We start from the raw sequence: 14174 nt of genomic DNA, 5'->3' as shown, positions 1-14174 counted from the left end.
TCCATAGAATGCACTTGTCTTCTGTGGATCTCTTGAACTGTGTAATCATCTCCCAGGAAAACAAGCTGAAGCCTCCCATCTCCTTGGGTCATTTGGAACTGAGCAGAAGACCTGAGTGTGGTCTGTAGGAGATCATGCTGCACTTTTCCCTAGGGAGATAGACTAAACAGAACCCAAGCACTGCCCATCTGTATTTTTTTTAATCATTCTGTGGATTCACCCACTAAACAAACAGCCCACTGAGCCTCTCTCTCAAACTCTTTCATCTTCCAGCCCCCACCCCCCCCTGCCCCGAATCCAACAGCTTGATGTATGAAGATACCTACCAGTGAGGTGGGTGAGGCTTTGCTCATCTGTGCCAAGACTCTGGCTTCTCCACAGGCAGTAGCAAGAACCCACAGGACAGGAAAGAGCAGTGGCAGGATGGGCAGGACACCATTCACCTGAAAATCCATCCCAGGTCACCACCGAGGCAGAGAAAAGGCACAACTAGACCTCAGCCATGCCATGTGACCTCCTCTTTGATGTTTCAGGAGGATAGATGGAGGCAATAACAGGAACAAAGGAGCAAGATATTAAGGACCAAAAAGGAGTGCAAAACAGTGAGGAGCACAGAGGTTAAAGATACACGTCACTTGGGGATTTGCCACCAAGGCGGCAGCCAGAAATGAATATCTACTTGCAATCACTTTTCACACTGGACTTGGCATCAAGCCTTGAATATGGAAAAGAAAAATTCTTGAGCAAACAGCATACAGCCCACCCTGAGGGCAACTGTAGGCAGAAGGTGCCGTTGTGCTCACTGCTCCTCAGAGAGCTTACCTGTACCCTGGATGAACAAGGAAGAGGATGCTGGAGGACAAAGGGAAGCTTATACACAGAGTATACTCTGGTTGGGGAGAGAATGGGGTTGAGCTCAATATGATCTTCCTTTACCTGCAGCTGAAGAAGAGTGTATCGCCAGGAAGCAATTCCAGGAGCCTTGAAAATGAAGCGCACGGCATTGGTAATCAAGAAGCCAGCCTGTCGTTCCAACAGAGGAGAGACCATCAGCAAATCACTCCACTTGGAAAAAGAGAGTCCCTGATCCCTGTAACTTTTCCTAGTCTAGAAAAAGCCTGTAAGACACAGTGAGTTTGATGCTATATTTCCAGTCTTCACCCCCATTCTCACTGCTAGATAACGGCTGTTCACCGATTTTTCACTGTACTTCTCTAAGCAATATAAAGTAAATGTAAGGCCAGCTGTAAGAGTTGTAACTTCCCATAAAGGCTGGAACTTCTCACTGAAGGCCAGAGGATCTTAACTTCTAACTGAGCTAGTCCTGACTTGCTTATTTGCTAACTCTGGAACAACACTGTCAACAGCAATAGGGACCTTAAAAATCAGACTTACCAATACAATAGGAACAGCATACTTAGGACGGGACAAAGCCATGTCCAGGCACCACCTGAAACAGAAACTAGTTCGGAATCCCAGCCAACAGTCTCAAAGCCCTAACACTGCATCTTTCAACACTGTAATCCATTTAGTTGATCTTGATCAGAATAGTATCTCCATTCTCCAAGACTGGGAAAAGGTCGCTGTCCCAGAGACCCAATGCCAGGTATTCCATTTCATTTAATGCTGGGAAACATTTAAATGTTGGTCAGCAGGCTCTCTGTAGCTACTTAGCAGGTGAACTGCAGCTTTCAAACTCTAATCTACACTTCTGATAAGAGAGGACAGTCAGAAGCCAGCTGGCCAGAAAGGTGCTGGGTGACAGATTAAATCCCAAGGATGAATTAGTTTATTCTCAAACAAGAAGCAAGGATTTCTTAGGGTGATAACTTCTATTGCAGTGGTTCCCAACCTTTTTTAGACTGCAGACCAGCAAACCGCGGACCAGAAGCAACCCTGGACCAGTAAACTGCAAGCCACAAGTGACTGGCATACCACGGACTGGTAGTCGACCCTTTTTTATACTCGGCAATATTGAGATGCAATGTTAGGGCTTTTATACTCAGTAGAAAAAAGTGTTGGCTGCCGGTCCGCAGTATGCCAGTCACTTCCAGACTTCTGGTCCAGCAGCTAACCCTCCTGCGGACCAGCAGCCAACCCTTCACGGCCTGGTACCGGGCCGCGGCCCAGGGGCTGGAAACCTCTGTTCTATTAGACCAACTATGGACTTGGGATAGTTTTAGACAAGCTTTTGAATGCAAGACATTCTTCCTCAGGTCACCTAAAACATCATCCACAAAGGATCCTACCCTTTTGTAGCTGAAAGGTCAGTAGTGTTACAGAATAGATCATTTCCCACACAGTTTCTCAAATTGCACTTAAGCTCATTGCTGAAGCAAACTCAGTAATAATGATACTCTGCCTCATTGCCAACTGCAGCCTGTCCTCACTTCTTCCTTTTTCTCATCCAGTAGCTAGCATTCCCTTCCTTGAAGATCCTCTCCTTTTGATGGTGGTGGAGGTTAACATTTTCTACAGATCCACACCCAAGAACCCATGGTTCAGAGATGCCACCCTTGGTTAGAGGGTTGACAGCTACTTTTAGTGTGATCTCCAAGTCTGAAATGGAAATTTAAAATAATAATAAAATTCTAGAACGTCATATATAAAAGTGGGGCCAACGGCAAGGCTAGCTATCAAAAACATGAATTCTTAAATCTCCCTACCAACATCCCAAAATTCAACTTGCAAATGAAGAGCTGAACTAGGAATTTCAAGAGCATGGCTTTGTGCTTCTACCTCGCTTAACAGCTGCTGAGAATAATTGAAGAGGTCCAGCAGAAGTCATAGCCCCAGAGGTCCAAGAATTTAATGGAAAAAAAAAGAGGTAGCATTGTCTGTTGAAAGGTACCTGGACTGGGAAAAACTGATGTAAAGCTACAGCTAGAATCAAGGCAAGCTGCATAGACCTCTGGAACAGTGTTTAGCCTACCGGACATTATCTATCACTGGGGTCTTCAAGACACGGAAGAGACGATACAGCTGAGGATTCTGAGGTCCTTTCTTCACCTCTCCTCTTGGGGAAGGTGGAGGAGAGAAAGGGGGAAACAGGTCTCCTGGCTCCAAAACAATGTGCTCATCATCCTGTTAGTAAATGAAAGAAAGGGAGAAAGAGGGCCCCAAAGCTGCACCATCACTGCCTCAATGGAAACCTCCTACAAGGTACTGGTGTTCTGATGCAGCAAGATTATTTTCACCACAAGTGGCACATCCCCATTCCTCCTACAGTTCACTCTCTCAGTGCCTTACAATACGGTCCCAAAATGCAGGACTTATCCAGGAACCTAACTATTGCACACAGGGCTATTTCATTCAGACAAACATATAGAGTGGAAGTTACAACAAAAAGCAATGAAAATAACTTAATTTCCAAATCTTTCTTGCATAACAAAGCACTCCATCTTCCCAAGGGGTTAGTACTTTATTTCCAGACTTAGAGGGTTCTTATGTTTTATTGCTTGTACAAAAAACTAAATCCTCTCTTTGTGCCCATGAAAGATTCCCAGAGTGCTTTTACGCAAGAGCAACAAGTTAATTCTGATGCCATAGTCAAATTTCAGTTCTCTTACTATAACAATTCTTCAGTCTAAACAAGATATGACATTTTTTCCCTCACCTCCTATACTAAACTGGTATGGATAACCAGCTACTGTATTCCCATCCAGATGCAAATGCTTTATACGTAGAGGCTGAGAATCCATGCTAACTCCCTTACCTACCACCTCACTGGAGTTCAGGAGCTTAATTATTTAATGTTTGTGAAAATGATGTGAGCTCCTTGACTAAAAGATGCTTCAGAAGCATTAAATGGGTTATTTAATCTTTTTTTTCCCTCCAACACATCTATTTACGAATGTTCCCCGTATACCATTACACATTTCTAATCTAAGGCTTCTCTTTGCTATGTCAAAAGTTTCTGTTTGTACCATCAAGTGTGTCCTGTTCAGTAAACACATCTTCCCTTAAGTTTCCATTCTCCAAAAACAGCTTTCAAAGCAAAAAAGGAAAGCTAGACCTCATTGCCTCTTTTGCGACATTATTGCTAAGGGCAAAACAGAGCATCCAAGCATGATGAAGGAGGGGTTTATAAAGCAGGAGGATGTTTTTAGTTTGTTGTTATCCAGGGCTAATTATGGGAGCTAAAATGTTGCCCAGTGTATATTCCCTCCAGTACTGGCCATTCCCCCACCTTTCCAGATTCCCTAAAATTATTATGGAGCCTGAAGATTTTATCACCAGCAGCTACAAGATTTTATAATGATCACTCTAGACAAGAGATCGCTTGTCCAACCTAAAAGCCTACAAACATTTCCCCCTGCTCAAAAATCGTTTTTTTCCTTAGATCATAATTCCAACGCTCTGCATCCACTTTGAATCCACATATCCTATACCTTCTAAAATAAGGGAGCAGTGGGGTGAGGGCCAATACAGACAAGCCTGTATTTCTCCTTATCAAACCCAGAATAAAATTTCCCCTTTTTCATCCAAAGGGCATGCTCCCCACCTAGTACTGTGTTAAATTCTCATTGATCTCATCCTGAGTTCTGTCCGCAAAGCAAAAACAGCAAATCCACAGAGAGGAGTGCTTGGAACAAAGGCTCCTTTAGTGACAGTGATTTTTCTGCCTCAGATCCATTTTCTAGAATAACAGCTACACCAAAGGTTTTCGAATAGGAAGGTACTCAACTGAATAATCCATTCATATGTGTTTACTATGATCAAAACACAATATACACCCTCCTGTCCTGGGGGAAATGAGTATTGTGCTCTGGTATTATTTGTGTGTCTGTGCTGTTGGATTTTTGGCAGGGCTGAGGAGGCAAAGTAGGAGGACATCAAATGCACACCAAGAAAACTGCATGCCCAGTCAACTGGCTACCAGCACAAAAATCCATGGAAACAATGGTGACATACGAGAAAAAACAAGACAGTCAAGTTACCTTAATCCCCCTCAGAGAGGCAAAGGATTCCTGTCCTGGTCTCAAGGCAATGATGTCTCCCTCTACCAACAGGCTGACAGGTAGGTTGACAAGATGACCATCTCTATAAGCCCAGTGGAGGGACCAAGATGGGGCATAAGGCATGTGAAGGTCGGGGTACATGGAATCTGGCCACTTCACCTCCTTGCCATCTTTCAACATATCTGAAAGTGTATGGATTGGAGAAGCATAAGGGAAGAACCCTGTTGGAGAAGACTGGTGAGCATCAAGGGATTTGCATCCCACTGCGGTAAGCAAGCTCTTCAGTGCTAATCCCATACAATCCTCACAACCCTCTGCCATTACCTTTTTCTACTGTCCCATCTCCTAAAGCTATCCACAGCCCATTTCCAGCACAAAACAGACCCCAGGTAATGCTAAGTTAAACCTAAACTAGTCAAAGTTTGGGAGCACGTGCCAGAGGTCCCCATGCTGAAAGGACTGCTTTGTCCCTTTGCCAGGCAGAGACTCCTCAGGGCTCTTGCCCTGGTTAAAAGGGTTCCCATCTCCCTGTCTCCTGTGGGGAAGGGGTTGTCCATAAAGCTCTCTTCTCTCACCATTTGCTGGAAGGAAGATATTTTTATGGGAGGCTCTGGGTCTGAAATATTCCAGTGCAAAGACATAATGGCCATCTGCCTTACAATGTGAAGGTTTGCAGCACATGGCAATATATCATGGCTCAACATTCCCCATCTAAAGGGTGCAAGATGGGACAAAACTAAACACAGGTAACAGAAGTCTTCAGCTCTGGAGAAACATCTAAGAAAGAAAGAAGCTATGCCTGACAATACAAATAGGAAGTGAAGGAGAGAAATGTCACCGTTTATCTTATCAATGATGGTCTGAAGCCTCCTTTCAACCTCTCTGCGCTTCAGCCTTTCTTGCCGCCCAATCAGGAAGAGGTCCAGGAGGAGGAGAAGGAAGAGAGCCAGGGCATTCACAATCTCAGCACCGTGGCTTTGTGGGCAAATGGAAAGAAACCAAAAGACTGTTGAGCAAAGGTGCTGACTACATTCCCCTCGCTTCCTAGATGAAGATGCACATGGAATGGATCTTTTTATCTCCCAGACTTAGCTCTTCAAAAAGAACAGAGGCACAAAGGCTGTGCTTGGTTTTCCATCCGAGAGATCCAAGATTATTTACTTCAATTTAAAAAAAATACCCTTATAAAAATGCCACCAGGGAATGGTAAGGCCCTGGCGACTGGACTCTGCACTTTTCCACAAGACAGTACCAGCCCCAGTGCAGCTCCAGAATTGTCTCATCGCTCCAAACCCAGGGCATTGGAAGAATTAGTAACACTGCAGGAGGGGCACGTAACTCCTAGCAGGAGAGGGGCTCGTTGTCCTGTTGGGAACCTCTATGGAACTGAAGGGCAGTTGCATCTCCAAGAACAGGAGAGATTAACCAACTCCCAACAGGAGTCTTTGCTGTAGACCTTCCTTGCAGAAGTCAACCACAGGCACCAGCTCTACAGTCTAAAACCAGCCCCTTTCAGTCAACTAGGAAAAGCTATTTGCTTACCTCCCTTGTGGCTGACTCCCATAGCAGCATAGTAGCAATACCGCTGCCAGCAGCATCAGAGATGCACCCGGCCAATGGAAACAGGAGCAACGGTTACCATGGTACAGGAAACTGCTCCTCCACACCTCCTACAAAAGGAAAGAGCCTCAGAGAGAGTTGGTGTGAAGAAAACGCAGATGCAGCTCTTTAAAAAGCAGAATATACAAGTGAGAGGAAGGCAGCAGTCAGCAAAAATCACCGGGGAGTGCAGCAAAGTTTGCAAAAAACCCCCAAAAGAAGAAAGCTTCTCCGGGCACTGTTCATCTAAATTCGAAAGCACCGGCAGTTGTTTGGATGCCTGGTCTGCATGAACACTGGCTGCCTTGCAGCACTGGAACAATGAAAAAGCATCTGTGCCAGGCTGCCATGTTTTCACTGATCCAGAGGACAGAACAGCAATATTTTCAACTGTAATTACTACAAACAAAAACACTGGAGTTTTGTATTCAAGGAACAGGCCACCCAGGACATTGTGCTAGGCTTCCCAAGCCTTTCACACCCCCCGCCCGATGCCAACAACCCCATGCACCTACTGCAGAAATGATTTTAGAGTCTTCTTCTATAGGCATCATTTTCAAACACAGCCAAGCCCTAATTTTACAAATGTCTTGAAGGCAGGGGCAGGGGGTAGCCCACATCCAAGATCTTCCTAACACTAGCAGGAAAGACTGACTGACCAGAAGCACCAGCATTTGCAACTCTTGAGCATCTTAGGGCTGAAGTTAAGCTCCTGTAAAACTCCACAAGAGTCCAGCTGCAGAGGAGATCCCTGCTCCCCCATTTCCGACCCCCGACCCCTCCACTCCCACCCCTTGAAAAGTGCTAGGACAGTGGGGAACAACCTTTTTGGCAGATGTGACAAATTAATATCTTCCCCAACTGCCACCCCTGATCCTCCTCTTCTGCTTGATCTGCTGCTCTACTTTCTGTTCATTTACTCTGTAGTCCCTGCCTGATCTCCTGCTCTATCTGCCGGTTTCCTCCCTGTTCTGTTGCGTGCCACACTGAGGCTGCCCAGGCCACTGGTGGCACACATGCCACAGTCTGGCCACCCCTGTTCTCAGAGATGCAACTGCCTTTCAGTCAACCCAGAGTCAGAGTCCGAGTATGGGAATAATGCATAACATTGTGATTTTTTTGTGCTTTACCTTCCATGAAGTCACCTTCTTCCTTTCCTTCTGATGTCCCTCCAGCAGTGCTGACAACTGGTCTCGCAGGACAGTGAGGGCTTTCTTTGTGGTCAGGCCCAAACTTGAGGTGATCTCATTCTGGGCAGCAGAAAACAGTCCATTTAGCGCTTCACTCTCATCTTTCTTGGTTTGTTCCTGATGCCAAGCATGCCATCTCTGGAATGCCTTGAAGTCCCCTACAATAATCTTCTCACCCTCCCATGAGCTGCTGACTAACCAGCTGTGTGCTGCTTGCCTGCTTGACTCACTAAAGCCAGGCTAACTAAAGCACACTGCTGAACATTCAAGTAAATACTCCTTCACAGCAGATCTGCACAACCAATCAAGGAGTCAAAAGCATCTGACTGGAAAAGGTTTGAATTGGTAGAACTTGGTAAGGAACTACATGTAGTTAACCAAGAGCAGGTTACCAGTGATGTCCAGGCAGCTAGCCACCCCAGACGAGATAACCTCTCTGGGGTGATGGACATGCAAGGCCCTCAAGTCCTCTCCATGCCATTTTCAATCAGATATAAAAACTGCTCGCTTTACCCACAGAATCCCAAATCTGAGACAAAACCAAAAAAGCAACACATGATAGACAACTGTATTAGACTCTTTGTCACATGTGATGTGTTTCTTTAGCATGAATATGCTTTAGCACCTCCATGTTATTACCCCCAGTTGTATAAATCAAGAAAGGGATGAAGAATTTGGGGAGATGAACAAGAGGAAGCATGGAAAGACATGAGTGAGAGGAAAATAGAGAAGGGGGAACTGAGAAGTTCTGGCTACACCCCAGAAAGATTAGGATGACCATATGACTCTGCAGCAGCAGGCTACTGAAAGTGGCTACAGAAAGAGAGGACAAGGGGCCATTTGATGACAACAGACCTCATGTCACTCCTAATTAAGAGCTCACACTTCCCTGCCACATTCCATGACTGTTACAATCAAGTCTTAAGAAATCTGAGGCTGTTTAGTTTCAGATCCTGGACAGTGGGTTTGTGAAGAAATTGTTGGATCAGGGAATAGCCTGTGCTGTTGTAGCTTTTCTCCATTAGATATCCAGGCAGCTCTGCAAACTGGACAACTGAATTGACAATTTGAAAACTGATTTAGCAGTGTATAGGAATTCAGTACCAAAAGGGGATACAGAACTGGTAGACAACACAAAGCACAATGGAGCAACAGAAAAGAAAACTCTTCAGGAGTGCATGTAGAAGGGCCGATGCAAATACACTGGAGGTACTAACATGCACTACAGCACGTGATGCCCCCCACCTTGAAAAGGCTTGGGTGGATTTCACTGCTTACAAGAATAAAAGACTATTTACATCACTGGCCTGAACCTGTCTCAATGGAGACAGACACCATGCAAATCCCCCCTCCCACCCCAGAGCTCTGCCAATGCAGCTCCACCGAGAGCTCAGTTTCTCCTGTCACTGCAGTCACAGGCTCATCGGGTAGCTGTGCCAATGCACATTGCAGTCACAACGGCTCAGCAGGTAGCTGTGCCAATAGACCTCTGCCTCAACCTGCAGCCCTCCCACTGTTCAAGATTCAAATGCACATGCTCACAGCTCTGCAAGGGCACCTCAACTCTGATCTGTACCACTCTTCCTATTCCAGACCAGGATGATTCTGTGACATGCATTAACCTTTCCAGGAAACTAAACCTGAACTATTAGGGTGACTTATAACCCAATCTACAATTTGAACCTGAGTCTGAAAAGATGACATCCTAATGCTCCAACCTAGGCCCCCTCTACCACCCAGCTACCTCACCCCTCCTGCCCTCTTTTAAGAAGGTGAAGACTCATAAAGCATTTTGCAACAAGCAAAGCAGAAAATTCATACAAGAGTGAGACGGATGATGCAGCTTCAGTCACCACTTTGATAGAACTAAAAATAGTCCTGCCATAATTTTCATTCACTCTGGAATTCATTTTCATTCATTGGTTCTAGGGATTAGAGGAAACGGTTCCACGTCTCTCTTGGAGGTGGCCCAGGTAACATCAATGCAGGGCTAAACATAGAGGAGTCTCACAAAGCAAAGCATTCCCAGAGGGGAAGGCAGGCAGCTCAGCTGTCCATACATGTGCTACTACTCCAGGGGAATGCTGAAAACAGGAGTGCCGGAGAAAGGAGGAAGTGTGGGGATAAGTTTCTTGTTTGGGGCACAGCAATGCCTCCACAGAGGGGTACTCATTCTCCCAGCCACAGGACAAAGACTGACGGCGCTGCCTGCCACTATACAGAATAAAAAGTAGCACCAATGACACCAGCACGACCAGGCACGTTCCAACAGATACATCCATAGGTTTGGGAGAAGACCGGGACCTTGGTGCTAAGGGGTGCTGTCCACGCTGCAGTCTAGTATGGGCACACATTCTCTATGGAGAGAAAAGGTCTATGCCGTGAAGGAGAGGTGGCTGTAAACTTGACTGGGTGGATCCCTGAGCTACCTGCAGCCCCTTCCGAGTGTGGAGGGTGAACACTTGTATTGCTTTGCCTCTAGAGCAGTGCGTATGCAGTGCAGGGCAGGGGTGCAGAAGGAAGAGGATCTCTGAGGCGAAGTCAGGAGGCTGTAAAAATTGATAGAAGGAAACAGCATTATGATGTGGGAGAGTGGGGATGAAGAGTAAGAGAGAAGGATCATAAAACATACATTCCGCCATCTCAGGGAGATGTTTAAAAACACAGAGCATTCAGGAGAGCGTAGAGCACATTGCTGATGCAGTGACACAGTTACAATAGGGAGAGGCTCCCTGCAGACGCACAGACAGCATATTGGGATCTCAAGGCAGAAACAGCAAATAAAGCTTAGAATCAAGAAATGAAGGAGATGAGTAAGAATAGCCATCCCCCCAAGCTCATGGTACAGGTCACTCTAGGTTTCCACAGTAAGATCTGCACACTCTAACCATCCACCAGCTGTGCTACCAACCACTAACGGCCAGATCTCAAATATTTTGAAACAAGCCTTTACACCTGTTACATGGCAAACCTGGCAGCCCTTAAGCTCTTTAGAGAAATGGCCTCAGCCTTTCGGTATTGGCAAGTGTTCTTCCAGCAAGGATGGGCCGAGAACCCATCTGTGAGGAAGCAAACGCACTGGAGAGGCAATGAGCCTGCTGCTAAACACATTAGCGTGCATGTCCTCAACTGCATCTTGAAGAACATCCTGTTGAGATTCAGGCCAAACGGTCACAGGAGCATGAACAACATCTAAGCCATCCTCCTCTGCCACCTGTGTCCAGCCTAGGGCTTCCTCTGCAGAAAGAAAAGGCTGGATTCCAAGTCACACCAAAAAAAGTAGCAGTGCCATATCAGCAGACTCCATCCGGAGGCTGCACTTTCCCTTTGCCCCTGCCTAGGTAAATTTAAAAGGGAAAATACAACAGAGAAAATAATCAGCGACTTCCTTCATTGGCCCAAGAGGCCTGGGGAGTTTGCGAGCCATTATAAAGCACTTATGTGCCTCTCTAGAGCAGACCCCTTGCTGTCTCTCATTCTTGCTCATGCCAACAGGAATGACAGGAGCCAGGTAAGCAGGGAATGATTACAGCCTGCTGCCCGAGGATGATGTTCTGTCTGGCCCCAAGCTGTAATCTGCAGAGCAGCTATTAAGAAAAAGCACAGGAGACAGGCAAAGCAAAGCTTTTGTGATTTTACTTGCTAAACTAAACTACCAGGCATAGCTGGGACTGGAAGCAGGAGTGAGGGAGTTCATCTTTCTTCTTCTTTCAGCAAATATCCTCACTGTTAAATTACAGGTTGGCTCAGCCACAAACATGAGCACCAGAGAGGAGGAACTGGAGTTAGACGGAGCCACTGCCCAGTTTGAGAGGTTCGCTGGGGTCTACAGGAAGGAGATGGGGGTTGCACGGAGATGAAGGTAGCTCAATGCTGCAGAAGCAGCAGCCACAGGACCACTCAATTTTTCTTGGCCTTCTCCAGTCAATTGACCTATCCTGGCTTGGGGAGGGGAAGTGAGGGAGGAGTCCCACTGCTGCAGTGGGGCTCCCTGCCTGCATCATCTGGCAGATCCCCAAGTACCGGCTGCTCCATGGGCCAGGTGAAGTCTGAGGGGCTGCTGAGTATCTGCTGGATTCTGGAAGAGGAATACCTGGTGCAGAGCATCTCCTCTGGCTCTCAGAGAAGGAACTCCTTTGCCCCGTACAACCTCCTTTATGGGCCTCAAGAGGCATTTCAGATGGAGAGGCAGGAAGAAAAAACAGCCTTGCTCTATCTTCCCCTAAAATATCAACTTGCCCCTGAGCATCCCTGCTGGCTGTCTGCTCTCTCCAGACCATGGTGATTCTCATCTGTGAGTGTCCACAGTTCCAGCTTCTTCCTTCAGCCCCTGGAGACCTATCTCCCCACAGAGGAAAACAAGGTTTCCATACTACAGCTTCCAAGAGACTGCGGGACAGCTCAGATGAACGAAGGTGAAAGTTGACCTGTCCCACAGTGAATTAATTTTGGTTTAAGAGAACAAAACATTTGCTTTGGGTTGACTTGGAAACAAAATATTTAATTTCAATCAGCCTATGGGTGGAAAAAAAACACGAATTCTCAATTTTGTGGAAGCTGCATTTTTTTTTTTTTAAATCAAAAGACAGATCAATGGAAAATTCCTAACCATGTCCAATACATACTGAGCCACCCAAGAATGCCATGAAAGTTTACCAGCCAAGGCACTACCTTCCCATCATCTGCTATTTTGATGTTAGATGTTACTAGTTCATTTGAAAATAAAAAGGTACCCTAGACAAGCAGAGGCTTGCAAGGTTCACAGAGTGCACACAGACACATTAGTATGCCATCCTGTTGCACTCCAAAAATGTGCTTCCACTTCTTCCATTAAGAGACAGTCAGAAAGAGCAGTGTACTTAGCCAAGTTCACCCAAGAAAAAAACCCTTTGGCTTTCCTGTAACCATTAAAGATGTCCACGCTGGTAGATCTAGTTGTTGCATCAATGACTTATGTATCCAAATGCATTTAATAACACTGAAGCAAAACACGTGGCCATTAATTTGTAGTATTCACTTCTCCATCTGCTTCCGCATATGCATGTGCATGACTTCCTAGAGCCAGATATCGGGTGGTGCCCTCCCTTTTCAATACAACAGGAGCTATGAGTACTCTTCCCTGAACAGGATAAGAAGTTTGCTGTGCACCCAACTATAAATCTCCTCAAAAACACAGAGTTAAAAGGAAGAGGAAATGACAGAAAACTCACTAGGAACTTCACTTTCCACAGGCTGTAGTAATTCCATGTCTAAAATTCACTCAAGCATGGGAGCTTGTTCTAGTAACATGGCGCCTAGTGAACCCATTACATTTCATTTCCACAACACTTTGGTTTGTTTGTTTTCCAGATTAAAACGGTGGAGACCAGAAATGGGGTCACTGAGTATTTCCTCCTTTTTCTGAAGGCTGCTTTCCATTCTTCTGATGAAAACAGAGAGGCTGTTTATCATTTAACGTGATATTTCGCAAACTCTTAATCTATTTAATGGATCAGACCTTTCTGAAACAGGTGTTATTCAGTTTCAGAAGCACATGAGGAGGAGTGACTTTACCAGACATTTGCATTCAGCATTGTAAATCCGATCCTTGATGAGGATAAGGCACCACACAACCTGTTTGTATTGTTCCCATCACAGAGGAAGGCAGCTACAGTGTACAATTTCCTGGGGTAATATTTCTTGTTGCAAACTATAATCAACAAAGGGATTTCTGTTGTTCCAAATCAAACCTCACATCAGCACACTAGATCTCTCAAACTGTGGTTGTTGCCTTAATCAGATTGTGTGTGGGGGCAGGTCCGCCCCACAGGATTATGTGGTGGGCATAGCTAGTGGCTGTGCTGTGCTGTGCAAAAGTTCACTACTGCTACCTATACCTTTGGCCCCTGCTGTAATCCTGCTCACTCTTCATGAATGCTCAGTGCCTGCTCAGAAGAGGTCTGACTGCTGACACCTGGCAGCATGATGCTGGCTCGATGACCCAGGCATTAAGCATCTAAGGGTTTGTCTACACCAGTGGTTCTCAGCCTTTCTTGTACCAGGACCCATTTGTAGATATCAATGGCCAGTCCTGACCCAGTGGCTCTCACTCCCGACCCGCTTTCCCCTGGGCCAGGCCCCAGTCCCCCAGTGTGGGGGGCAGGAAGGCTGCAAGCAGCTAGTCGCAGGCTGGAACTCTGCCAGCCTGCAAGGGAAAATCCAGTTTCCCCCATTTTTCTCCTTTAAAGGAGTACTCATTTTTTAAGTTTGTCGATCCATTTTTAAAGTTTGTTCACGACCCTTTCATATATTCTTGCAACCCACTTTTGGGTTATGATCCATAGTTTCATAGTAGCTAGGGTCAGGAGGAACTTGAACAGATCATCTAGCCTGACCCCCTGCCACAGGCAGGGAAGAATGCTGGGGTCACCCAAACCCCGCCCCG

At 46.0% G+C, this 14174-nt stretch overlaps 1 protein-coding gene across 2 annotated transcripts in view; it reads right to left on the bottom strand.

Annotated features, from left to right (window-relative positions):
• The window catches only part of TMEM94 (transmembrane protein 94), a 44329-nt gene that overhangs the window by 26811 nt on the left and 3344 nt on the right, over positions 1-14174 (bottom strand). For both annotated transcript variants that reach the window (XM_025197441.1, XM_025197442.1), the window contains exons 2-9: positions 7691-7810; positions 6504-6631; positions 5800-5936; positions 4941-5143; positions 2933-3084; positions 1396-1450; positions 937-1023; positions 327-443 (exon numbers count right to left, since the gene is read on the bottom strand). In XM_025197441.1, coding sequence (XP_025053226.1) covers positions 327-443; positions 937-1023; positions 1396-1450; positions 2933-3084; positions 4941-5143; positions 5800-5936; positions 6504-6631; positions 7691-7810 — 999 coding nt within the window. The remainder of the gene's footprint in view (positions 1-326; positions 444-936; positions 1024-1395; positions 1451-2932; positions 3085-4940; positions 5144-5799; positions 5937-6503; positions 6632-7690; positions 7811-14174) is intronic.

Source organism: Alligator sinensis, unplaced genomic scaffold (assembly GCF_000455745.1).
Source record: "Alligator sinensis unplaced genomic scaffold, ASM45574v1 scaffold400_1, whole genome shotgun sequence".
Taxonomy (NCBI): Eukaryota; Metazoa; Chordata; order Crocodylia; family Alligatoridae; genus Alligator; species Alligator sinensis.
Note: the sequence above shows the minus strand (reverse complement) of the source record. Positions and strands in the feature narration are given on the sequence as shown.